General features: G+C 41.9%; 1 protein-coding gene across 2 annotated transcripts in view; it reads right to left on the bottom strand.

Moving 5' to 3' along the window:
• Positions 1-1,149: 1,149 nt before the first annotated feature.
• The window catches only part of DEPTOR (DEP domain containing MTOR interacting protein), a 141,249-nt gene continuing 114,437 nt past the window's right edge, over positions 1,150-27,961 (bottom strand). For both annotated transcript variants that reach the window (XM_024741241.1, XM_024741242.1), the window contains one exon: positions 1,150-2,627. In XM_024741241.1, coding sequence (XP_024597009.1) covers positions 2,499-2,627 — 129 coding nt within the window. In that variant the 3' untranslated portion in view covers positions 1,150-2,498. The remainder of the gene's footprint in view (positions 2,628-27,961) is intronic.

Here is a 27,961-nt window from a genome sequence, read left to right as displayed (position 1 = left end):
TTCATCTATCCTTCCTTCTTCCTTCTTCCTTCCTTCCCTCCCTCCCTCCTTCCCTCCTTCCTTCACCTTAGTGTTCATTTGAGCAAAGATATCAATGCCACTCTCTGAATCAAAGAAATTTCACAGGCAGGGGCTGTGTGAAGTCAATAAAGGCAGATGCCTCTCTGGTGCTTAGACTGGCTGAAGGGAAGTAGTATTATGCCAAGGTCCAAGACAATGGGCATTGGGACATGCATAAAAAGGACAGGTAGCAGCAAGAAGATGCCACGCCCAAAAGGCATTCCTCTTTCTTTTATCAGTTAATGAATACATGCAGACAGGAGGCATTTAGGACTTATCTTTTTTTTTTTTTTTTTTTGCGGTACGCGGGCCTCTCACTATTGTGGCCTCTCCCGCTGCGGAGCACAGGCTCCAGAGCAACCATGGCTCATGGGCCCAGCCGCTGCACGGCATGTGGGACCTTCCCGGACCAGGGCACGAACCCGTGTCCCCTGCATCGGCAGGCGGACTCTCAACCACTGTGCCACCAGGGAAGCCCTAGGACTTATCTTTTAAAGATGTTATACATTTTTTTAAAGCCTAATGGTAAGGCTTCCCACTTACTAGCTGTGTGGCCTTGGGTATATGACTAACCTTTTTATGAGTCCATTTCCTAAGTTGTAAAATGGAGATGATGACAACACTGACCTCACAGGTCAGTAAGGATAGGCAATGTATAGTTTTAGCACAGCACCGGGTACAAGATAAGCCCTCAACGGAAGGTCCCTAAATGCGGAAAGGCTGGGGAATGTAGGAGAGGGAGTAACATGGGCTTTAGCATTAGATAAACTTGTGTTTGAATCCAGGCTCTATCACTTGGTAGTTCTTGCAACTGTGTGAACTTGAGACCATTTTAAAACTTGCTCAGGCTTAGTTCTCAAGTCTGAAAAATGGGGGGCATAATACCAACCTTGCTGGGTTGTGATGAGTATTAAAAGAGAGCACGTATGTAAAGTGCCATAGCACACAGCCTGGCACATAGTTTAAACGCACATACACACGGAGATGATAATATTTCTCAAATGTAGATCGACAGTATTAATGTTAGCCATCCTATATTACTTCAAAGCCCTATTCTCTGACTAAAGCTACAGATCAGAAAAGTTGGACTGCCAGAAACATATATATGTGGTATCTTTAACATGGTATGTCCACTCCACCAGTACCATTACATTATGATAACCTATCACCCAAAAATGGCCAAGGTACAACATTCATATTTTGTTACTACATGATAAGAAAGTAACCTTGTCGTTCAGAATGTATTATATGAAAATAAGAAGAATTGAGCATTCCCTGATTCCCTAATTTGGCACGTTGAGGAGCTTCCTCTATACACCAAGCCCCAAAATGCATTCTCTTTGAGACCAAAAAAAGAAACACGCATATATACAAGTGAGCTGAAGAGTTACAACACAAGAAGTTGCTTTTGGTGAAAAATAATCCTGCCAAATAAGCAACATGTCATGTCCTTAGAATATGTCACACTAGAAGGCTAGTGAAAATTCAGGCCAATAAGGCAATTTAGTTTCAAGTTTTATCATATATGGGCCAAGTTCTAGAATATTTCACTTAAAAAGGGAGAACTTCAAAGTGAAATCTTGCCAGAGGCGTGATTTTGAATCACATGTGTATATACAAACTTGTCTGTTTCGACATTCAACATATTCAGGATTATTTCTAGAAAGCTGCTGTTGCTGCCTGATAGAACAAAATGATGTAGGCTCAGAAAGAGAAAACAGAGCACATAGTTTTAAGTAGTTATCTCCCTATCTACCCCACCCATACCATCATAAAGTTTTTGGTTTTTTACCAACGCCATAACTGAAAACACGTTAAGTGAAAAGTTGATACTAAAGGCAGGAATTAAGAAAAAGTCCAAAATTTGATGGCTTTTAAGCACTGAATGATTTAGAACCTTCAAAATGCTAATTAACAAGTACTATTCCTTTGGATGTTGTTTTAATTTGAAATTTGGTGAAATCTAGATCCTCTAATAAACAGTTCCGTGCTCATTTGGTGACAGTACAACTTAAAGTCTGTAAAAACTACTTTATTGACTCCTGTGAAAGGGGTTTTAGCACATCGCTCTTTTGGCAAGAGAAGGATTTCAACAACTTTCTGCAAACTAAGATATAAAACAATGGATGAGAACTGCAAACGGAAATTGCGTAAGGCAATGCTACTATGTAAAAAAAAATTCTGTTTCTCAAACTTTTTCTACACTGACGTAAGTCGTTTTTTTTTGTTGTTTTTTTTTAAAAAGGTGTATTACCCGGTTCTTCCACATTCAACAGGGAAACAGTGTGTGAAACTCAAATTAAGATGTGTATGTACGGAGAAAAGATCTGTATGTCCAAAACCATCCAGGTATACAGAAGTCTTGTCATTGCAGAGCTTTGTGTTGTTCTGCCTTTGATCCTCCGCAGGCCACGGGATGGGCTGGGAGGGCTGCCCTCTCAGCACTCTAACTCCTCCATGACCTCCATCACAATCGTCCGTGGGCCCGTCAGAATCAGGTTGCTCACCGTCCGGTAGTCAACGTGCAGTACGTTAAGCCCATTTACAGAGACGACGAACTGACAGACCTAAAGGAAGGACAAAGAAAAAGCATCTCTTGAATTCCCTAGCGGTCCAGTGGTTAGGACTCCCCGCTTCCATCTGCAGCAACATGGAAGGACCTAGAGATTCTCCTACTGAGTGACGTCAGTCAGAGGAAGACAAGTATCATGAGATATCGCTTACATGTGGAATCTAAGGAAAAGGGCCTACTATGTGGCACAGAGAACTCTACTCAGTACTCTGTAATGACCTATATGGGGGAAAGAATCTAAAAAAGAGTTGATATATGTATATGTATAACTGATTCACTTTGCTGTACAGCAGAAACTAACACAACATTGTAAATCAACTAGACTCCAAAAAAAATAAAAAAAATAAACTATGCATGTTAAAAGAAAAAAAAAGCATCTCTTAGAGCTCCCGGTTTTTCATAGACCTAGAATAAAGACATTGTGTATCTTTAACAGGTAACTTCCTACGTTGGTACCCAACTGTACCCGGCCAGCAACTGCAATTTAAGAAGTTCCAAGAAACTATACTTTTCCTGGAAGGCGGTATAATAGAAAAAGCATTTGGTTTAGCGTTTTACCAACTTGGGTTTAAACCCTAACTCAGCAACTTACTAGCTTAAGCTAGGTATTTAAATTCCTGAGCTTCAGTTCCCTCGGCTCTAAAATAGGGGTGATTAATAATCATAATATCTACCTTATAAGATTGTTGTAAGAATTAAATGAGGTCAAGGACGTAAAGCTTCTACTCCAGTGCTCTGAACCTATGGGGTACTCGATACTTATTCATAATCACAGTGTTTGTGGCTGTTACTATTCATTTGGACTCAGTTTATAGCGAGATTCTATGTCCTCGTGTTCCCCAAACAGTCTTCTTTTATACCTATTATTCCTGCATGATTATTAATAGTTTCTCCTTTCACCTGCCATGGTGTCCCAGTTGAGATGACAAATTTCACCCATTTCCCTATTTCCCATCCTTACGAAAATGGATGAGGCCAACAAAGGTCAGCTTTCAAACTAAGTGAGTATTAGTCTACCTAGGATAGGACAATTACAATAAAAAAATTTAAAAAGCATTATTGAGTAATGAGCAGCCACTTTGGATGTGTCATACTGAATATAATACTGATCACAGCTACTGCCTCAAACGGAGGGGCTTCTCTTGAGGTTGGTGGTGGCATCAGATGCTGGGTACTTTCCATTTAGCTGACACAGATTAACAGATGGTATATCTGTTGTGTGTCTGAACAGTGCACACTGGACAGGAATGATTTGTTTATATCTCTCAAATAGAAAAATGGACAGATCTCCAGCTGTCGGTGATAAGTACTTCTACTCAGCAAAACAGAATCAAACAGAATATAAATCTATAAGGTGCTTGGCATATAGTAGGCACTGGTGGTGAGCTGAATGATACCCCCAACCCCCAAAGAGTTCCATGTCCTAATCCCCAGAACCTGTGAATATATTAGTTGACATGGGGACAAGGAATTAAGGTTGCAGATGGAACTGGACTGCTAATCAGCTGATCTTAACATGGGGATTATCCAGGTGGGCCCAATGTAATCACAAGGGTACTTATAAGAAGGAGACAAATAGTCAAAGGCAGAGGGACTTCTCAGGTGGCGCAGCGGTTGAGAGTCCGCCTGCCGATGCAGGGGACACAGGTTCATGCCCCAGTCTGGGAGGATCCCACATGCCGCGGAGGGGCTGGGCCCGTGAGCCATGGCCGCTGAGCCTGCACGTCCAGAGCCTGTGCTCTGCAACAGGAGAGGCCAAACAGTGAGAGGCCAGCGTACTGAAAAAAAAAAAAAAGTCAAAGGCAGAATTAGGAGATGTGACCACAGAAGCAAGACTGATATGAGGAAGGGGCTAGGAGCTGAGGGATGCAGGTGGCCTCTAAGAAGTTGAAAAAGGTAAGGAAATGGATGCTCCCCTCAGAACCTACAGAAGGAATGCAGACCTACTGATACCTTTATTTTAGACCTTTTACTCCAGAACTATAAGATAATAAATTTGCGTTGTTTAAGTTACCAAGTTTGTTAATTTGTTACAGCAGCAATAGGAGATGAATAATCAATACATATTCATTGTTGAATGAACTGAATGAATAATGTATTAAGCAGAAAAAGCACAATTAGGATTGAGCCTGAAGGATTTCTGGCTTCTTATAAATTATTTCTTCATTGATTGGGAAAATAAGAAAATAAAAAGAGGGACTTCTCTGATGGCACAGTGGTTAAGAATCCACCTGCCAATGCAGGAGACATGATCCCTGGCCTGGGAAGATCCCACATGCTGCAGCGCAACTGAGCCCAGGTGCCACAACTACTGAGCCTGTGTGCTGCAACTACTGGAGCGCATGCACCTAGAGCCCATGCCCCACAACAAGAGAAGCCACCGCAATGAGAGGCCTGCGCACCGCAACGAAGGGTAGCCCCCTCTCGCGGCAGCTAGAGAAAGCCCGTGGGCAGCAAGGAAGACCCAACACAGCCAAAAATTTAATTAATTAATTAATTAAAGAAGAAAAAGAAGACAAAAGGGAAGGGACGGAAGCTGGAGAGGGGGAGGAAAGGAGATGGCTGAGGTTGATTAAGTTAATGAAGTTGTTTTCATGGCTGTTAGCTTCCAGCTCTAACCCGCCCCCTTCCTTGAGGGAACATAAGCTGCAGCTGTGGAGAAGTGTTATCCTTATCTTATAGGAAAGCACCAGAAAAGAAAAACAAGAACCCACCAGAACTGGTTAGAACCAGCCAAATCCAAGATGGCAGAAGACCTGAACTTCAGGAGACCCTGAACCTCATTATACGCTCATTGTAATATATTAGCATGCTAAATGACGCACCCACCAATACCATGACAGTTGACAATTGCCATGACAACAACCAGAGGAATCCATATTAGGACTGAAAAGGGATGTTGCCCCAGTTCTGAGCAAACTACACGCCTGTTCTCAGAGAAGTAATGAATTCCCTCCCCCAACCCCTCCCCTCTATATCAGAGGTATCCCAGCCCAAGTCTGGTGAGAAGGTGATTTGCAAACTAAGTTCCCGATTCTCCATTCTCTGGCCTCCGAATAAAGCTTGTGCTGTTTCTGTCTCAGCGTCGGCTTTGTTATTGGCTGTGGAATCCAAACGGACAAAGAACCTTCCCCACAGAGACAGGGGGTTCTGGCCAGGGCCAGGGCCCAAGTCGGGGTCGGTCCAACCAATTCGGTGACAATGTGTCCCATATCTGTTGTTCTCATTATCATACTTCTTTAAGTGTAATGTCTTAAGAATTAAGGTGCACACCTGCTCCCAATTATTTATTAATAAATTAATTTAGTGTTGACAACACAAAGAATGTGAAAATACTAAAACACTTGAAAGTCACTGTTTCCTTTTATTGTTTTCTGAGTGGGTAATATCCATAGAAACTCAGACACCATATTAAGAAATATAACAAATATGAAACAGAAATTACATGTTATATTTTAAATGTAAGTATGAAATAAAATACATAAAATACTGTATTAAGTCTAAAGACATCTATACTTATTACTTAGATAAACCAAAAGTGGAACGTATTAAAAGGGCAGCTGTGTATCTGTGGAAAAGATGAAGGATTTGGAATCAAATGATATGTATTTAAGTCCTAGGCTCCTTAGCTGGATGATCTTTTGTTTGTGTTTTTTTTGGCCGCATAGCTTGTGGGCATCTTAGTTCCCCGACTAGGAATGGAACCCAGGCCCTCCGCAGTGACAGCGAGGAGTCCTAATCACTGGACTGCCAGGGAATTCCCTGAATGATCTTAATAAAGTCATTTGCCTCTATGCCTCAATGACATCATCTACAAAAGAGAGTTAGGTAAAAATGCTTATCCTCACAGGTTCAAATTAATGAATTGAAAACCTTTGTGCAAATACAAAGCCCTACACCAACACTAGCTTCAGTGAACTTCTTTCCCTTTAAAAATACCCACTTTTTTCAAGGTCACAGGCAAAACAAAATGGAAAGTGCACAGTGGTTATTTACTCAATAAACACTCGCTGTTGCCGTAAGCCTCAGTATTTTCCACTCCCCAACTTATAAAATACTATGGTGTCATTCTACATAAGGAGACCGACCTCTGTTTTTCTTTTCGTTTCCACAAATCTGTCACCATGAATTGAGGGCACTTTTTTTTTTTTCGTCAGAGCACATCTTGTACAGAATCAGCAGTTCACAACCATGGTTGAAGTCGTAGTAAGAATCAAGGTCACGCATCCTGAAACAGGCTACAAGTATAATTTGCAGGACAATTCAGCACGAATTCAATGTAGACATTTGCTGGAGTTTTGTGTTTTCTACTCCAGCATGCTTTTGAGCCAAAGAATGAGAGGAATTCCACCCCTACCCAACCCAGCGTGTTGACTTTAGACCCGGGTCCTTCTTTTCTCCAAAGTGATGAACAGCCTTTTTGTGTTGCCCAAGGAGAGTGCAGGAGTTGCCTGGCAAGCTCACACTCTAGCTAACCCTTCATAGGCTCCCAAAGATGAGACATGTCTCTGCATCACTCAGGGATAACCTGCAGCATTTAGTCTCGACCAGAATTGTATTCTCTCTCTCCCACATAGTGTTGGTTTCAATTGACCAACATTTAAAAATTAGACAATTTTCACATAAAAATCTAGATTCTGGCTTCTCTGGAACAATCTGAAGAGCTGACAATACCAGGCCTGGATGGCCACTTGGCAATGGCTCCATAGGGGCTGCCCCTTCTAGATGGGCACACATTCTCTCATTTGCTGTGGTCCTCACCACTTCCTATTTTTCTTACACCTAGCTGAGAGACATTTGAGTCTGTGATCCCTGATCTGGGGCCACCAGAGAGAGAGCTTAAGAGAGGAAGGCTTGGTGCTTCAAAACTGATGGGCCCCAAATGTTTAACAGCTGATGAAAGGGGAAATAAAATGTGGTATATCCATACAATGGAATATTATTCAGCAATAAAATGGAACCAATTACATGTTACGACATGGCTGAACCTGGAAAACATTCTGCTAAGTGAAAGAAGCCAGTCCCAGCTCTGACTCAGCCAGGCGATCACAAGGTAAACAACAGATACACCTACAACCGTTCTGTTTTTCACTTTCAATACAGTATTCCATAAATTATAAGAGATAGTCAACACTCTATTACAAAACAGGATTTGTGTTAGATGATTTTGCCCAGCTGTAGGCTAATATAAGTGTTCTGAGCATGTTTAAAATAAGATAGACTAAGCTATGATGTTCCCTAGGTTAAGTGTATTAAATGCATTTTTGACTTACAGATATTTTCAATTTACGATGGGTTTATCAGGATGGAACCCCATCATAGGTCATCTAGTTCTCTAGACCTGCCTTTGAGTCTCTTACATTCTTGATATCCTTCTAATCAATTTCTTTTTCTTACTTTCTTTTTTTTTTTTAATGATAGCTGGTTTCTGTCATTGGCAACCCATGCTCATCAATAAAATCCTTAAGAACAAACTGAATATCAGAGAGGTTAAGTTATTTGCTCAAGGGCACACAACTAAGTGCCTCATCTGGAATTTGAACTCCATGACTCTACAGCCTGACATAAATACAAATTTATAAAGTACAACATGCAAGTTCTGAGGAATGCAGAGAATAGTGGAAAACAAGTGCTTTCTCTCTTGGCTTTAACTGTTAATTAAACAGACTGGGTTCGCTCAAATACCTTGTGATGTTGACGTTTAGGCTCTTCCAACTTCATTAAGAAGGTTTTTACTCATTTAAGGTTGGGTTGCTTTTTGTGTCACTTAAAATCCTCAACAATATGTAAATTTGGACATTTATTTCAAATTTTTTTTCCTTAAATGAGGCAAGAAAAAAAAAAAGGTCTTTCAAACACTTATCATGCTTATATTCAAGGTAGTAATTTTAGAGTCAGGCTGTTGGAAAGACGTCATCTCTCCCTAAGTGGTCCCAACAACTGCTGTGGTTCCAGCAGTTCCAATGTCCTGTTACTAAAAATGTGCAAAATGATCTAGAAATGCAGGTATTACTATGTAACGTATTCAGTTTTAATGGACTTTGAATTAGCATCTATGGTACACTATGTTCTGAAAATCAACACACAAGCAACAACAGGAAGCACACGGCCTGGGGGAAAATTATTTCTCTACTATATTAAAAAGCACAAACACACAGAACACGTGATGACCTCTGAATAGACCTACCTTAGATACCTATTACCTCCTATCTGGGGTGGGGGACTTAGATGAGAATTCGAGCGAGGCTGTGATGCTTTTCTTCTGCTTATAATTATCTTTCTCAGATTTGTTTTCAAAGATTTGAAGGCAATTCCCTCATGTCCCCAGTTCACTGAAAAGAGCTGTCATGAGCTCCTATAGCTGCTCTGAACTCGTCTCCTACAAAAAGGAGGGTACCTTCACTTTAGAAAGAAGAGATGTAGAGGACATTATCCTTAATGAAAGGGAAGAACCAAGCCTTCATAAGTCATGGGTAAGTGATGTCTCTGAGCATCCGGGCAGTGAAGAAAAGGCCTAAAAGTAGGTCCAATAAGAGTTAACAAGAAGAGGGAGTCAGGACTCATACGTTTCAGGGTGTGATCACGTTGGGATAAACACCTAGGCTGAACTCCAGGCTTCTTCCTGATAAGGAGCCAGAGCGACTAAATAATCTTGCCTCTAATTCCTCTCCCTGAGCCAGTGCTGGCAGACGTACACCAACCCTCTGAACAGATTGAGCGCCTGTGGGATGACGCAATTGCACGTGAGTTCTTGTGTGGCCGGAGTTCCATCACAACCATCTGATTGTTTCAACCAAAGTGGGAGTGAGATTGAGGAGAAACACTACACCTATGATTACCTAAGTGTCTTCTCACTGCCATGGAGATCTGTATTCACTAAGTCACTTGCATCCCTGAAATGGCTGCATTCATGTGAAAGCTACTCTAGCTTTTCTCTATTTTTTTTTTTTTTTCTTTCTGATCTTGAAGGAGAAAGAAGGATTGGAAGGTAAGGCTGCTTCAGGCTTTCCCTGAAAATAATAAAACATTTAGCAAGACAGAGACCGAGGCAGATAAAATTTCGGAGACAGAAAGAGTCATAAGGAGAAAAAAGATAGACCCAGACAGATACAGAAAATAATCAGGAAGGGCTGAGTCCTGGTGAGTAGGGGACAGAAGCTTGTCCGATCAAATGATACAGAAAGCAGAACCAAGATATTAAGGGCAAGTTAATACTTACATTCTTAATCAAGTAGAACCCTCAGATGTATTCTAGAGATCACCCTAATCGAGCTCCCACTAAAAGTAGAACTCTCCTCTACAAATCCCTGCTGGGCAACCAACCTATCTTACTTGAATGCTACGTATGACAGGAAATGCACTAATAAATGAGGAAGCTTATTTTGAGCCAGTTACATGTTCGAAGTTTCAGCTACACATTCAGTCAACATTATTGAAACCATTGTCACTGTTCAGTGCCTAAGTGAAAAGCATATCCAAATATAAAACAGTGGCTCTCAAACTGTAGTGCAAATATAAGTCACCTTTGAGGGCTTGTTGAAAACGTGAATTCTCAGATCTTACCCAACACCTACCAAATATGACTTTTCAGGGGGTGGGGCCCAAGAATCTGTACTTTCATTAAGCATATCAGGCGATTCTGCTACAGCACAATGTTGAAAAACCAATGCTATAAAGTATCCACCAGAATTTTTTGTACCAAAAGTTAGTTTATGTGCTCATCCCATTCCTGTTAGTATTGTGATAATACATTCTATGGTTTGAGACTTAACCACCTCAAATACAAGAAGGGGGCTGACATTTCAGATTTTATTATAATTATTACTTGCCTGAAGTCTATTTCATTTTTACAGCCAACTTTTGCTATCTTCTATACTTTAAAATTAATAATAACAATGTATAAAATGCTTACGTTTAGAACTATTATCAGAGATAATATCCAAATTGCTCAAAATGCAATACCCCAAATAACCAAACCTGCTGCCATGTTACCACACATGTTTTTAAAGCCATGTGTGAGCCACCAATGTCAACTGTTAATGTGGCAAACACAGCCCACAACCAGACCTGGTGAGAATGAAGCTTGAGGCTTTTTGACAGCCAAAGTATCCAAAGTAAAGGTGGGTGAACCAGATTAACAAAAGTCGTGAGTAGATTAAGAAACATCTGAAAGCTGCTGACGTTTAGAAAGAAAAAAGGTATATTTTGATTGTTCCTATTTCTTTAAACCTTGCTCCAAATCATACACCATGGCTTTCATAATCTGACATAAGAGGCTGTGAAAGCAACAGCATAAATATTTAAATAGAGAACTATCTTTTTATGGATGATTTTTAATTTCTTTTCTTTGTTATCCACCCTGGGAAATCCTAGCCATTTGATCCATATACCTGGACCACTTCTCAGGTTACAACTTGCCAGTCAGCATGGGCAGTGCTCTAATTGCTAATGGGACCACCTAATATTTTTCCAAAGTTCTTTACATGTGTCATCTCATTTAAAATTCCCAGCATACCCTATGAGGGAGGCATGACGATTATTGTTATTATTATTTACATCTCACAATCGAGGGTACAGAGAAATAAAGTAACTGGCTCAAGTTCACAAAGCTAGTAAGCGGTGGAGCCCAGATTTTGACTCCAAACTTGTATACTTAAGCCCTAGGCTACCTTGCCTCCTAAGTGATAGATAATCAGCTCCCCTAAAATTGGCACTGACACCACATGGATAAACACCTCAGTATGGTATCTAAGCACCTCTCACACACAATGAAGTTTCTTAAGAACACTGCATTTGATTTTTCCTTCTATGATGCTTGAAAAATGGAATAATGCTCACTTCATCATAATCATTATCAGGGAAGAAAACGATGGAGAATAGTAAGGGGGCATTTTTTACTTTTAAGAATAACTCAGGCTCCGGGCTTCCCTGGTGGCGCAGTGGTTGAGAGTCCGCCTGCCAGCGCAGGGTACACGGGTTTGATCCCTGGTCCAGGAGAATCCCACGTGCCACGAAGCAACTGAGCCCATACACCACAGCTGCTGAGTTTGCGCTCTGGAGCCCGCGAGCCATGGCTGCTGAGACCGCGTGTCACAACTACTGAAGCCCAAGCGCCTAGAGCCCGTGCTCTGCAACAAGAGAGGCCGCTGTAATGAGAAGCCCGTGCACTGCAACGAAGAGTAGTCCCTGCTTGTTGTAACTGGAGAAAGCCCGCGCACAGCAACGAGGACCCAATGCAGCCAAAAATTAAATAAATAAATAAATAAATAAAATTTTAAAAAAGAATAACTCAAGCTAATCTTTACATCTCAGGCTAGACCTGGCAGGTCTTATTATCCTCAACCAAAGTTTAAAAACCATGTTTATTTATAACTCTTCTGCTAGAGTGAGGTGAATGTTAATGATTCCTGAATGAAGATTTTAAAGGTTCCAGGAGGAAGGACATAACACAAATAGAGGATTGTATAATTACCCTTGGTAACAATGCTGCGTATAATTCAGCCAGCAAACTCCCCCAAGGCACACCATTTGTCATGGTGATTACATCACCTAATCTGTGCCTTTAACTGGCATTACCCATTCCACTCACATTCCCTTTTTGTTGTTGCAATCTTTGCTTCACAATAGAAACAGGACAGCAGAAGATTCAATATACCATCTGTCTTCTGTAGGTGGGTGAGAAAGCTGGTATCAGGTGATCAACACAGCATGGGTGTTGCCAAGTTCAATGTGAGGCACCCTTCACTTGTCTATAAAGCTTGGCTTATTCACAGCAAAAACAGACTTCCTAAAAAGTGTATCTCCAGGGATACACTCATTCTCTCCTTCCTTCCTGCCTCCCCAGTGAGGATCTCCCCAAGGGTAAATTAAGCACAGAGCAATGGAGAAAGCACTGGATTAGGAGTCAGGAGAGAAATTCTACTCTCAGCTCTGCACCCAAACAGCTGAATCATTTTGAACATGCTGTTTCATTTCTCCAAGCATTAGTTCGTCATCTGATCAACTGGGCTGCAAAAAAATGTATATTTATTAGAGACTTTAAAGCACCTTTCAGCTCTAAAATTCAATGAGAAAAAAATAACTTCTATTAATTAGTGATTGAACAACATTTACTATTAATAACTGGTTATTTAGGTGCCAAGAACTAGGTCAGGAGTTTGCTTACATTACATTTGCAAAGGAGACATTATTTTTAGATATGTAAACTGAAGTTCAGAAGAGTACAAATGAAGAAGTGTAAGATGAATCTCTCACAGGCACTTAAGTGTTTTAGATATGTAAATAACAACAAAGGTCTAAAAGACATATTATAAAGCTACGGCCTATTATTATAGTCTATAAGATGGTGGTAGTAGTATTAGTATAGGTATATAGACCAACGCAACAGAATCAAAAGTCCAGAAACTGGACCCCTACACGTGGGCTTACGACAAAGTCAGCATTGAAGAAAAGGATATTTTATAATGTACAAGGTTCAATCCACCAGGAAGATACACAAATTATAAACATATATACCTAACAAGTATATATATCAAGCACAAACACGAAATGTATATGCCGAACAAAAAAAGCCCCCAAATACATGAAGCCAAATGCACAGAATTCAAAGGACAGACAATTCAATAACAGTTGGAGACTATTCTGCTCCACTTTCAATAGAGGATAGAACAATCACTCTAGTTACATGTAACATATACGCATAACTTATGACCTAGCAATTCCACTCCTAGATGTGTACCCAATATGATGACTGCAATATGATAAATTTATATAAATTTCAGAAGTAGACAACTAATCCATGGTCTTAGAATTCCTAGGAAGTAGTTGCACTAGTAATTTCCTTTGTAATATAGTTTGAGATGTGCATGAATAATTTGTACATTTTTTATATAGTGCAATAAAAACTTGTTAACTCTCATTTTTATAATTTACTAGTTATGTGACTTTAGCCAAGTTCCAAATTCTCTGAGTTATACTTTACTCATCTGTAAAATGGGGATCGTGTTTATTATGAGGATCAAATCTGATTAAGTACTAAGCTCAGTGTTTAATACCAGTGAATGTTAAATAAGTATTTGTTTTTCTCTTCTGTCCCTCTTCCTGCGCAATCTCTCCCTCCAAAAGAGCCCAATGGATGCAGAGTGTTGAAAGGGAGACAAACCATTGCATGGGTCCACACCCAGGAAGCCAGTTTGGGTTCTGGTTTGGGAAATGGAAATAGATGTCAAGTTGCAGTTATTCATTCAGATAAGTGATTTTAAATAAACATACTTATTTTAAATGGATAAATTTAAATGGAGGATAAATTAGGAGGTTGGGATTAACATATACACACTACCATATATAAAATAGATACCAAAACAGACCTACTGTATAGTACAAGGAACTCTACTCAATATTTTGTAATGACCTATAAGGGAAGAGAACTGCTGCGCTGTATTCCTGAAACTAACATGCTATTGTGAATCAACTATACTTCAATAAAAAAATTTTAAAACTTTTTTTTGTTTTTTTGGCTATGTGGCATGCGGGATGAGGGATCTTAGTTCCCTAACCAGGGACTGAACCCATGCCCCCTGCAGTGGAAGCACAGTCTTAACCACTGGACCGCCACAGAAATCCCAAAAGAAAATTTTTTAAAAATTAAAAAAAACCCCATAAAAATAGAAAAACAATACAGGGTGATAAGAGAGAATTTTCCCCAATCCAAGAGAACCCCATAAGGATAGAGCATCCAGGAGCCACAGTAAATAATCAGCATAATCTTAAAGTAAACAGAACAGTGGAATTCAGTTAAAGAATCTCTGCTCCTGTCCCTAAGATATTCACTTTAACAAAGTTGCTTCAGAACTGAAGTAGTTGTAGAGTGTAGCTAGACTCATGGATGGTCCTTGAACAAAATATTAGACAGAGACATAAGCTGAGTCAAGATTTGTTAGTTACATCTATGGAATCAGTTTCTTTCCTCCATAGAAGGCTTTATGTTTACCCACACAGTCAGATTCAGCAAGGGATACCACTTAGGAGTTTTGGACATTCCTGGAGTAAACAAGTTGTGTGTGTGTGCTTATTGCATAACAGCCCTGACAGCAGAACACTGTTCTTGGGGAAAAAAAGAAAAAAGAAAGAAAATTTGCAGCTGTATGTTCAGTTCCATAAATCTCTCCACCAAATATGCAACTGGCTAGAGAGTGACTGGTGTGGGAGGAGGCAGAGATGCAGTTCTTGGATAAACACAGGATTTGCTCTCCAGAGAATTACCGTCTTCCTCTAAACTTTATGCATTTTAAGCGTGCTATGTGGTGTCCCCAAAGAACAGACTGCACAATTAGCCTTGAAGGAAAGCCAACTGTGTGTAAGAATGACTTTCTTTCACAACAAAACAGCGGCAACAACAAAAAGCAACTCTAAAGAATTTTTGTTGCAAATTGAGAAATCAAAGTGCCTGCTGGTTTCAAACAGAATCTGCTCGCTCCCAGCCCAAGTCGACCAAAGGTCTGTTTCAGATCCAGGCTCATCCTTGGTCCACTTTGCTCAGTCGCGGGTGGTGGTGGTGTCAGGTCAGTCACGGGGAGGGGGGATTGTGGTGCACTTAAAGGAGGGGGGCGATAGGAGGGACTCAGGTTCAGTCCAGAGAACTTGGATTCCCAAAGTTAGGATGAACGTTTGCCTTCCTGGCGATTCTCTCTAGGGACGTGTGTTAGACTGAATAGAGGATTTGTAGCCTACCCTGGTGGTTCTGTCACCTTCCTACAAGCAGTTCATGATTGCACTGGGACTGCGTCCGCGGTCTGCTTGTGCTAAGGACAGACAGCATGCCCTTGATCTGGTGCTTTCCCGAGGTTCTAAGAAGTGGTCAGGCACCGAAGAGAAGCAGCACAGACACATTATAACCACAGATTCCTTGGACTTCCTTTACTACTGAAGGAATCTGTTACCTGGGAGCCTTTATACCACAGGGGATATGCAAATGATCACTCCTACCCATTCCCCCACACAGACTTGGCTGCCCCTTGTGGATACAGGAAGTTCCTTAGAATTGCCCATATTTGCAGACTGGGGCTTCCAACAGCAGGAGACATGCTCTGACCACATGTATTAAACTCCCACAGGAGTGACAGCCAAAAGGAAAAAGGCTCCAGAAGGTCAGACTTCCTCCCTGACCCCAAATTCTTTCCTCCACAAGAAACTTTCACTCAATTTGTAGTTTGCCCTTAGAATGTTTATTATTAGCCATTTGACACCCAGAAATCATTATGCTTTCTTTTCTGGATTATACTAAAATGTAATATTAATATACCCAAGATTTTCTCTCTTTTTTTAAAATTAATTAATTTATTTTTGGCTTATTCAGGTCTTAGTTGCGGCACGTGGGATCTTTCATTGCGGTGCGTGGGCTTCTCTCTAGCTGTGGCGCGTGGGCTCTGGAGCTCGCAAGCTCAGAAGTTGTAGCGTGTGGGCTCTCTAGTTGTGGTGCAGGGGTTTAGTTGCGCCGTGGCATGTGGGATCTTAGTTCCCCAACCAGGGATCGAACCCGCGTCCCCTGCATTGGAAGGCAGATTCTTAACCACTGGACCACCAGGGAAGTCCCTCCAAGATTTTCAAAGATAGATTACTTAACGAGATACAAAACACATTAAGGTTATTCATCAGACGAAAAGCTGCATTATAACTGTTTTCACAAATGCAATGCATTTTTTAATATATTATTTTAATCATAAGAGGAGACTTGTGTGTTGATTACACTTTCTAGCTTTCAAAAGTGAGCCAAAGTCTCGGTTCCTTTATTTTACCTCCAAGGTGGTGCTGCTCTGATCTGGGCTAAGAACAAAATGTCTGTGTGTGTGTGTGTGTGTGTGTGTGTGTGTGTGTGTGTGTGTAAGTACTTTGCAGAGATACATAGGTCACCATCTACTTGGTAGTGTTTTCGTGGGAAAAGTAAAAGGATTATAAATAGGTCTGAGCATGGAGCAACCTCCTTTGGGGCATGATATCTGGACCAAAAACCTTAGACATCCTTTGCGAAGGCTAATGGGAACTGAGTACTCCCAAGGTGGGTAGCCAAGCCTGTGGTTTCTGCTGTAGAACCCCTTCCTTATTCTATCAGTACCTGGTGCTATATTCAGGACCAAGCAATCTGTGGGCCAAGAAATGGACCTGCCAACCAGGCTGCTCAGGACTGTCTCAGTTTAAGAACTTGTGCTGAAGGATCGAGAGTTCCACACTGACTTGGCTAAAGGATGGAAGAATAAAGCCGCCTTTTTTTTTTTTTTTAATATTTATTTATTTATTTAGGCTGTGCCAGGTCTTAGTTGCAGCACGTGGGATCTTCATTATGGCATGCGGATTCTTAGTTGCGGCATGCATGTGGGATCTAATTCCCTGACCAGGGATCAAACCCGGGTCCCTTGCATTGGGAGCGTGGAGTCTTACCCACTGGACCACCAGGGAAGCCCGTGGAGGAGTAAAGCCTGCTATCTCTCAACTCCCACAGTCTACAAATAAACGGAGGCATGGCCCAGTGTGTCATATTCTGGATCATGTCAACTTTAGAAGCCTCTCACACCAGTCCCAGAGAATGTGTGGAGTTGAAGACCGGGGTTCCCTCCAGTATCTCCATTCCTAGAGAAACACCTAACCCCTGGCAGAGTTGATTATGTATCTCGCCAAGATTAGCCAGATGGAGAAACTCAGGACCAGAAAAGTAAAATAATATGAACAGATTTGAAGAGCACCACGATATAATGGAAAGATCAAGGACCCTGGAGCTGGACAGACCTGGGCTAATCTGGCTTTTGGTTCTGTCATTTAGTTGTAAAACCAGAGGCTCTGATTCAAACTCTGTCAGCCTCAACTGTAAAATACAGCTACTCACTAGCTCATAGGGTTGTGACAAAGATGAGAGGAGATGATACATATTAAACGACTAGTATAGCACCCAGCCTGGTGCCCAAACAAAAACTGGCTCCTTCTTTCCGCCATCCCTATAGAACATACCAGACATTGCTACATTAAGCAGTCTACCCTCCAGGTCAGCTCTCATGCCTGTGAATGTTTACTTCTAATGCTAATCCACTGCATTCTTAGCCAGGACCAAACTCTTTTTGCTAAGCCTGTATGCAAGAAAGTGATTATAGGCTAACCCTGAAAAGCTGACTTCCAATCTGGGCATTCAAAAATGCTTCCAGGAACACTTTCCAGATGGCCGTATTCAGCCTGGTCATATTTCTTCTGTCTTTTACAAAGCAGCGAAAATAAGCCAGGTTGTGTATACAACTCTAGTTTGCCAGAACCAGTTCTTTTTAGAAGTTTGGAGAGAAAAGACCAAACTGAAGACTTCTATCTTAAACATTTCATCCTTTTTGGGTCCCCTCAAGGAACCAGAGGGAACAAGACAGAGGTAGTTTCTGCTTACAGAGACAACAGTGAAAGCAATCTCATCCTAGACGAATGTAACACAATTCCATATGCAGTAGCGTGTACAAGGTACCGTACCCAAGGGAAGATCTACCCCTTTTTCAGGGCATCCTCACTCTCCTTTACTGGCTGGATCTCATATTCATTCTCCCCACCCCTTCCTCGTACTTGTACCGAGGACATTTTGTGGGTCAGTTAGTAGGAAGGACATGAATATAAATAAGAGGGTAGAGCTCTGTGGTGTCAACTTGGCCAAACGAGAACTACATTTCCCAGATTCCCTTCCCAGGGCAGTTTCAGAGTGGAGTTGGCCACAGAAGAAATTAGCATAATATCTGGAAGGTGGAAGTGAGAGCAAACATTCCTCAAGGCTGCCATGGTTATATGCAGTGAGAGGCCAACATGGAGGTGACATAGAGTTCCAGCCTGTCCTTGTTCTGTGCTGCCCCAGACCCAGTTTTTCTTCCCACTGACAGCCCTGCCGAACAAGCGTGGTTTCCAGCTCCCCACCAGCCAATGAGCTCATAGCTTTCCAGAGACTTCTTCACCAGCTTCCCTGATAATCCCATTCCAGAACCTTCAGGAAAGAAAGTAGAAGTCACCCAACCAGGAATAAAGATTTGGAAACCATAAACAACTGAGGGGTTTGCTGAGTGTCCAGGGAATATGAAATGAGTAGTAGAAAAAAGAAGTTATTAATACACATGCAGAGATGTTAAGGGATTACAACTTGTTCTCAGTTGCCCTTGAGGTGAGAGGTAAATGCAGAAGGGCTGGTAGTTTCCAGCTTGTCCTGGCTCCCCCCAACTCTGTTATCTATCTCTTTCTCCCAACTGCCAACAAGAAGTACTCTCACACCCACCACCAGACCCTCTAAAAGAATTGTAAAAAAGGAACTAGTCACCCAGGCTTGAGACAGAGGAGGGAAGAGCCAGAACTCGAGGGAAAAGCAAGTTTAAGGCAAAGATGAGCAGGGACTTGGGACACATGCCGTGCTGATGAGACACGCTGGCACTGGTGTCTTGGGTGACATGGAATGTGGCCTGGAGCTCTGAGATAGTTTGGGGCGAAAAGTCCACGTTGGGAGTCTACGACATTGAGGTGATGGGGGAAGCAGTCGGGGATGGACATGGAATCCTTACTGCAAAATGGAACACCTAATTATAGACAAACATGTAATTATTTTTCCAGCTATTTCCCTCTGTACATATCCTATTTCCACAAGATCAGAAGCTCTTAGAGAGGATAACTTTGGACTTTCCACAGCATCTGAGATGCATAAGTCGTGCCCCACACGTGGACCCACAGCACTGGATTCCAGCTTACACAGACATGAGTACCCTGCGGTCTTCCGCCTCCGCTGACCTAGCCAAGGCGGGAGACAGTCATGCCACCTCTGGGCCTACAAAGAAATGCTCTGTGCCTTTTCCTGATTATTCTGGCTCTGGGGAGTAGAACCTGATCTCATCAACCCCAGCTGTGGGTACATGCAGGGGGCTGCCCCGCGCAGAACACAGTGTAGTTAGGGCACTGTGGTCCTACTGTGGTAAAAGAGCTGGTCACGCGTGGCCCCAGACAGAGGCTGCTTTCTCCTCCAAGACGCAGAGGGACTCTGGGGGCCCTCCTTAAGCAGAGAGCTGCCTTTCCCCGCCTCCGGCAAGAGAGTCCCATTTAAAAGCCTGCTCTGGGAACTTTTCATACTCAGCGCAAACGGTAGCCAGATCTGGGTGGCTACAGGTCTAGTATGAAGCAAAGGGGCGGGGGAAGTAAACATTTTCTCTTCAGCGGAGAAACATCCATGTTTTAAACTGAAATACCCAAAGCACATTTGAATTAATAAGAAATTAACCTCCTTAAACCAGCCTTAAACTTGCCTTGGGACAGTATGCAGTGTATTTTCCTTCTCTTTTAAAAAGCTTCTGTTGTTCAAAGAGAACAGGACACAGTGGAACCTTCCCAGACTACAAGACCACAGCTGTTCACTGGCAGCCTCATCATCCAATGTGGCTGAAAATCCATCCCAAAACCCCATCCCTCTGACGGGACACGCGACAAGAGCTATGTCTTATGCTGGCCGTTTGGGGAAGCCAGGTTTCTTGAATGCCACGTGGCACCGCTGCAGTGATTCAAAGCAGCTGAGATGAGCTCAGGAGCAAGATGGGCTCGAGCACTGTGTTGCTGGGCTTTGGGGGCTGCTGCATTGCATGTTTTGCTCCATGAGAATACTGACATCAACTGGAGCTCAGCTATTTCTAAACGTGCTTGTAACTGATACACTGCAAGGAAACACCTCAATGCCCAAAGCACACCATGCAAATGCCTTTGCAATATCTTTCAAAGACAAGCCATGGAACACCACCTTCTGTTTGGATCAGAGGCATGAAAACCAGCACAGCCTCTCATCCAACAACCAGAAGGGATGATGCAGCACTGAACCCATCTTTTTAAGAGGTCGGGGGGGCTTCCCTGGCGGTCCAGTGGTTACGAATCTGCACTTCCACAGGTTCAATCCATGGTCGGGGAACTAGGATCCCGCAAGCCTCGTGGTGTGGCCAAAAAAAAAATAATAATCACTTTGGACTTCCCTGGTGGCGCAGTGGTTAAGAATCTGCCTGCCAATGCAGGGGACACGGGTTCGAGCCCCGGTCCGGGAAGATCCCACATGGTGTGGAGCAACTAAGCCCTTGTGCCACAACTACTGAGCCGGAACCCTAGAGCCTGCCAGCCACAACTACTGAACCCATGTGCCACAACTGCTGAAGCCCGCATGCTCTAGAGCCCACGTGCCGCAACTACTGAAGCCCATGCGCCCTAGGGCCCGCATGCTGCAACTACTGAGCTGCGTGCTGCAACTACTGAAGCCCATGCGCCTAGAGCCCGTGCTCCACAACAAAAGAAGCCACCGCAATGAGAAGCCCACGCACCGCAACAAAGAGTAGCCCCTGCTCGCTGCAACTAGAGAAAGGCTGTGCGCAGCAACGAAGACCCAGGGCAGCCAAAAATAAATTTAAAAAAATTTTTAAATGTTCAAAAAAATAAAAATAAAAAAATAAGAGGTCTGGGATGGTATTCCTTACTCTTGGCTGCTGCACATTTAAATCACCTGGGAGTTTCTGAAAAGTACTGATGTCTGAGCCTCACCCCAGACCAACTGAGTCCCTACCTCTGGGTATTTTGTAGGAGATTCCCAGGTGATTCTGAGGGATAGTGAAGGTTGAGAAACACTGGTCTGGGCATTCGTTCAAGGACCTTCATGTTCTTGCTTATGCTTATTTTAAACAAGAGGATTAGACGACAGCCCAGTACCCCCAAAATGTAATTCACGGCATGAGAAGAGCTGGAACTCACTCTTCACTTGGCCCTGAACAACTTACTTGGGTTTTTGATTTTCTTACATGTAAAATGGAGTTAACAGTACTTATTCAGCTCTGTATCAGGAAGTTGTGAGAAATGTAATATTCTCTGACACATGTTTTACCAAAGCAAGGCATCTTCATTATTACTATTAAAAACAGTTGAACATAATATAAACTCAAACCAGCCCATATCATATTAATCACTGAAATGAATATGATGGTAGGGGTGGGGTAGAGAAGGGATGGAAATAATATAAACTGGGTGTCCCCTGGGCCAGACATTAAAGCTGATATATTACGCACATACAATTTCACAGCACGATCAGGAGTGCTCAGACCCCAGTTCTGCTTATCTGCCTTAACCCTGAATAAGTCATTTCACTTCTGTGGGCTTTACCTTTTTTACCTGTAAAATGAGATTAGACTGGGAGATTTTTATCCTGGGGTCCAAAGATAAGTTTTAGATGATCCACAAACAGCATTAAACTGTGTGCAAATGTGGTTCTCTCTCTCTCTCTCTCTCTCTCTCTCTCTCTCACACACACACACACACACTTTTTTTCCTAGGAAGAGTGCCCATAGCTGTCACTGGATTCTCAAAGAGGCACATGACCCCTAAATAATGGGGTCATAATTATGACCTAAATAATGTTAAGAACCAGCGGAATCTTTTTAACTCTAAGTTTCTGATTACTGGTAGTGGAAATAACACTACTATTGGTGTTGGAAATTCGACAGATATTTTTATATGGGTGAATTTCAAACACATTTATAAATCTACCCAATGAAAAATCCTGGATAACAGCCAAGAATAAAATCTAGCCAAGAACCATTAAACATTGTCAATGGCTTCTTTCACCTCCCAGAAGTCAAACTAGTTTGAAAGTGATATCAAAAGACGGGCAAAATCTATATTGGCCTAGAGAGGCCCTGTGGGGATCAGAGCATCCTAGGTCCCTGGCAATTGGAGGTCTTCTGTAGATGCTGCACTCTGGGTGCACAGTAGGACTGGTGGAAAGAGTATGTATGTGCATGGGGGCTGAAGGATAAATGAAGCAGAAAATGAAGTCTTAGGGCAAAGGGGGACAAGCCTAAAGATAGGACTAAGCCAGAATGAGAACTTGAACCAGTGTCAGACAAAACACAGAATGAAGAAAAACCCTGAGTGGAACTAAAGCCCTGAGCGGAACAAGGTGTCTGACAATGCTTAGTACGGATGTTGCTTGAGGCTCTCTATGATCACATCGTCAGGATCTACGCTTGGTATCCCAAGACACTAAGATTCATGCTTTCAGGCTTCCGACCAACAGAAAATATTCATTCAGGAGCCCAGCTTAAATGCTAAGTATCATATTACAGCTAATGATACACAGATTCGGGCTGCTCAAATCCTGGGATACAGAAAGCTCAGAGATAACGACATACTCTTTCTAGTTTTCAAAGCTCAATCCTTTACTTTTAAACATTTTATTGATTTGAATTTCTTAACTCACAAGAATGCCACCTATCAGTGTCATGTTCTTGGAGGACATAGCTATACAAGGGCCAATACAGAGCAGACCCAAATGCAATATTATCCTTCTGTCCACAGGATCATCTAAATCCCTATGATATATTAAGGGCATTTTTGGCTTATATCTTCTCTTGATATAATCAGTTCCACACATTTACAATAATGGTTCCAAAGCACAGAATCTAGAGCCAGGCATATCTGAATTCATATACGTCTTAACCTTAGGCAAAGTTCTTAACACTTCTGCACCTCATTTTTTTCCATCTGTAAAATGGAGACAACACCTATGTCCAGAATTGTTATTATCAATGATCAGAGATAATGTACCTAGCACAGTGCCCAGCATGTAATATCGCTCAACAAATGTTGCTTTAATTGGTCTTAGAACTGTTTTCACTAGTTCTCCATTAAATCTACTGAAAGGATCGGACATGTGCCCCAAAATGTTACATGGAAAAACCACCTTTTTATACAACTATATTCAATGCCATCTGCCTCCTTATCTTAAATAATATATTGTCTGGACGTCCATGGACATGCTCAAATTCTTTTAAAAAACAAAAATGGGTACCAACTTTGTACAAGGCAAGATGCTAGCGATTTTCACATGAACTATATGCTTGCTGTTGGTCTGCAGTATATTTTATATTTGTCTGTCTCTCTTAGAATATGATGATAGAGCTTTGGGGATCGACTTCCAATTACCTAAGACGAATAAATGGAATCAATTAATTGAGAGTTTTACAAATAGTGAGAACCTATTGTCATGTGGTGTGGTAGGTGCTAGAATGAAGTTCCACTGGCTATCTGCTACTCTAACAAGCCATTTTACTCTAGTAAAGCAGAGATAGTGCCTAGACTTGAGTCTCCACTGTCTCTACTCACCAAAGTCCATTTATTGACTCAACAAACATTCACTGAGCACGTAGTTAAAAAAGAAAAAGATTTAGAGGGACTTCCCTGGTGGTGCAGTGGTTAAGACTCTGGGCTCCCAATGCAGGGGGCCTGGTCAGGGAACTAGATCCCATATGCATGCCACAACTAAGAGTTCACATGCCACAACTAAGGAGCCAGCAAGCCGCAACTAAGGAGCACATGTGCCGTAACTAAAGAGCAGGCAAGCTGCAACTAAGGAGCCTGCCTACCACAACTAAGACCTGGCACAACCAAATAAATAAATAAAATATTTTTTTAAAAAAGGAAAAAGGATTAGATACTATCCCTGCCCTCACAGAGCCTATGTCTTAGAGAGGTTCAAAGAAAATAAATACATATCTATGAAGAAAATAGACATGAAGGTATAAAGGAGAGAAGTGAGTGGCTCTGGTAGATACTGTTAGTTTGATTCGACTCACCTCATCCCATCCACTCTTTCTCTCGCCCTATGAAAGTTGGAAAATAAAATATTCAAATTCCCAGCCCCTTTGAAGTGACCGCACAACACAATTCCAGCCAATGAAATGTGGTCAGAAATGCTATGAAGGCTTCCCATCCTAACTAAAAAGGAGATGTGTAAGGTGCAAATGCCTCCTGGAGAGAAAGCAATCACTGGTTTGAGGAACTAAAAGGTGGTAACGGAGGCGAGCAAAGAGGAAGGAGGCAAGGAGAGAAGATTTGAAAGACAGGTAGAGGTCAGATCACGTGGGGCTGTGAGTCCAAGGTAACACTTTTAGATTTTACCCTAATTGCAACGTGAAACCGACTAAGGTTCTCAAGCAGGGGAATGGCAGACCTGATTGTTTTCAGTTGCTATAGGTGGGGAATGGATTATAAAGCTATGAGAGAAGGGATATGGGAACATATGTATAACTGATTCACTTTGTTATAAAGCAGAAAGTAACACACCACTGTAAACCAATTATACTCCAATAAAGATGTAAAAAAGAAAAAAGAGTAGATGTAAGGAGCCCAGTTAGAGCCACAGTAGTCCTGGTGAGAGAGGACAGTGGTTTGGATTTGGGAAAATAAAGAAAAACAGGTGCATTTGGGATACATTTTGGAAGCATCTTGAATTAGAGGGAAAAGAAAAAAGCAAGCAGGACTTCTAGGTCTCTGGCCCCAGCAACTGGGTGGATGGTAATGATATTTACTGAGACAGAAGAGACTGGAGGAGCAACAGGAATGTGCAAAACAAAGCATTCAATCAACTCAACATCCATAATTCCCGCTCCAGTGACCTGACCTCTGCCAAACTAATGTTTTCTCATCTCGCTCTCCATCATTTCACTTTCTCTCATAGGCTCTCCTCTGAGAATTGTAAGTGTAACTGTAATGACAACAATATTTGACTTTATCTGGCAGAAAAAGAAATGATGGGTGAAATTAAGAGACTCTGAAGCTAAAGGCAAAATGGCAGACTCAGCATATGACTCTGTAGTCTTCAGCGTGGAATTCTCAAAATGAATGAAATATGCAAACTTACAAAAATGTGTATCTAAGACCCCAAGTCTTGCACCCAGTAATGTTCCTGTCAAACACACATATTACTGTTTATAATTAACTACTTGAGTGAATAATCAATATCTGCTTCATCACTCGGCCTGAAGCTCCACAAGGGCAGGAGCCTCACTTGCTTTGCCCACCAGCAGACCCCACAGGGCACCATATGCGGTAGGCACTCAATAAGTATTAGCTGAAGGATGTTGGTACAGCTCTTTCTGGTCAATGACAGAAACTCTTAGTTGTCTTCCAATATCCATTGTCCCCACTCTCTTTACTAATAGAACCTCCTTTTTTTTCCTGGACACGGTCGCTATATTAGTTTCCTAGGGCTACCATGACAAATACCAAAAACAGGGTGGATTAAAACAACAGAAATCCATTGTCTCATAGTTCTGGAGGCTGGGAGTATGAAATTAAGGTATCAGCGGGCCATGCTCTTTCTGATGGCTCTAGGGGAGAATCCTTCCCTGTACCTTCCAGCGTCTGATGTTGGCTGGCAATCCTCGGCATTCCTTGGCTTGTAGATGCATCTCTCCAGTCACATGGCCATCTTCTCCATGTATGCCTTCACATTATCTTTATTCTGTGTGGATCTGTCTCTATGTCCAAATATACCCTCTTTATAAGTGCACCAGTCATATTGGATTAAGTCCTAATGACCCCATCTTAACTTGATTACCCCTGTTAAGACCCTATTTCCAAATAAGGTCACATTCTCAGGTACTGGGGGTTAGGACTTCAACATATCTTTTTGGGACCAGTATACAACTGAACCCACAATAGTCACCCAGAATAAACTCAACGTTTCCAAGATTCCCTTGCAGCTAAGTGTGGCCATGTGTGGTTACGTTCTAGTCAATGGAATATAAACAGAAGTAGTGTGTGCAACTTTCAGGAAGTAAACCTAATGGCTAGAGTTACAGCAGCCATCCTAGACCATGAAGTGGCCTTGTGAATGGAAGCCGAGCAAAGTGAAAACACATAAAGTGGGAAATCAGAGACCTCAGAGACATAGCTCAGCCTTGAACTGAATTTTTTCCAGCTTTTACATGGCAAAGAAATACTAGTCTAGGGACTTCCCTGGTGGCACAGTGGTTAAGAATCTGCCTGCCAATGCAGGAGACATGGGTTCAAGCCCTGGTCCGGGAAGATCCCACATGCCACGGAGCAACTAAGCCCATGTGCCACAACTACTGAGCCCGTGCCCCTAGAGCCCATGCTCTGCAACAAGAGAAGCCACCACAATAAGTCCGTGCACTGCATGGAAGAGTAGCCACCACTTGCTGCAACTGGAGAAAGCCCATGCACAGCAACAAAGACCCAATGCAGCCAAAAATAAAGAAATAAATAAATTAAAAAAAAAAAGAAATACTAGTCTTAACCACTGTTCATGAAGATTTCACTTCGTTCATAAAGGAAGCTAATTGTAACTGATATATAGCCTTAAACTGTGGAATCTTCTGTAAGTCACATACAAGTGGAGACAATAAAGACATTACTATATTTATCTTTACTTCCCATGATACTTGGATTGTTTATGGATAAATCCAGGAGTACAGCTTTGGAAAGAGATGTCCTGCCTGGGTTGGGACAGTTTTGAATTTCTTCCAGATACAGTCAGTCTTGGGGAGGTCCCTGACTTTACACCTGGAGACAGTCTGGGGGTAACTGGTTTTGTAGAGTCCTTCAGAGGGTTGACAGGATTTGGCCTCTCACTAATTATTTAGTTGTGACCCAGAAAAATAAAGTTACCACCTAATCTATTAAGACCCGAGGGGTCCCAGGGCTGTCCATTTCTCAGTACTTGCCCTTCTTCCTGTCTCCAGGGATCCAGCACAAAGAAAGCCAGTATTAGATCCCACAGCAGATCTACTTAGGAACAGCTCAGGATTATACCAAGATATTTCTAACACTTCCCGTGTCTTTGCTTTGTAAAAGGTTCCTTTTTCTACAGTTCTGATTAAAAGTGTTGTTTCACCTCAGTGTTAAAAAGCTTAGCAAGACATGAAAACAAACCCACTGATATGTGTATAGCAGTCAGTAGGGCTGAAATTTGATGTAATGCCAATAATCACTTATTTTCAGATGCACCCTTTAACAACTCTGAAATCGGGTCACATCTTATGATCAATGCACCTTATATTTGATGAAATACGTTAGCTGATGCTCACTAAATGGTACTATGTGACAGGCCAGGGGCTTGATACTTCATACACATTTCCTTATCTATTCTCACAGTCATGCCATGAAGCAATTAACACTGCCATTTTAAGATGAGAAACAGAGATTTAGCATTTCTAAGAAAGTGATAGAATTGTAATGGCATGCTGCAATATGGCAGAAACATATGATTACATAGATTCGGCTTCCCATGATATCCCATTTTGGCTACTGTTTTGTTACTCTGCGTTATGTGTTTGTAAACATAAATTTATTTAAGCGAGAGTCAGCCAGAAGACCAACACAAAGATTCTAACAAGCAATATAATACATGACACCTACAAATGCTTACTGCTTATTATGAGCCAGATACTGTGCTAGGACACATTTCATTTAATTGTAACTATTATAAGTGTCATTGTAAAGGTGAAGAATTTAAGG

The sequence above is a fragment of the Neophocaena asiaeorientalis genome, unplaced genomic scaffold, assembly GCF_003031525.2.
Source record: "Neophocaena asiaeorientalis asiaeorientalis breed wild unplaced genomic scaffold, Neophocaena_asiaeorientalis_V1.1 scaffold177, whole genome shotgun sequence".
Lineage (NCBI taxonomy): Eukaryota > Metazoa > Chordata > Mammalia > Artiodactyla > Phocoenidae > Neophocaena > Neophocaena asiaeorientalis.
The sequence above is the reverse complement of the archived record's forward strand: the minus strand, read 5'-3'. Positions and strand labels throughout refer to the sequence as shown.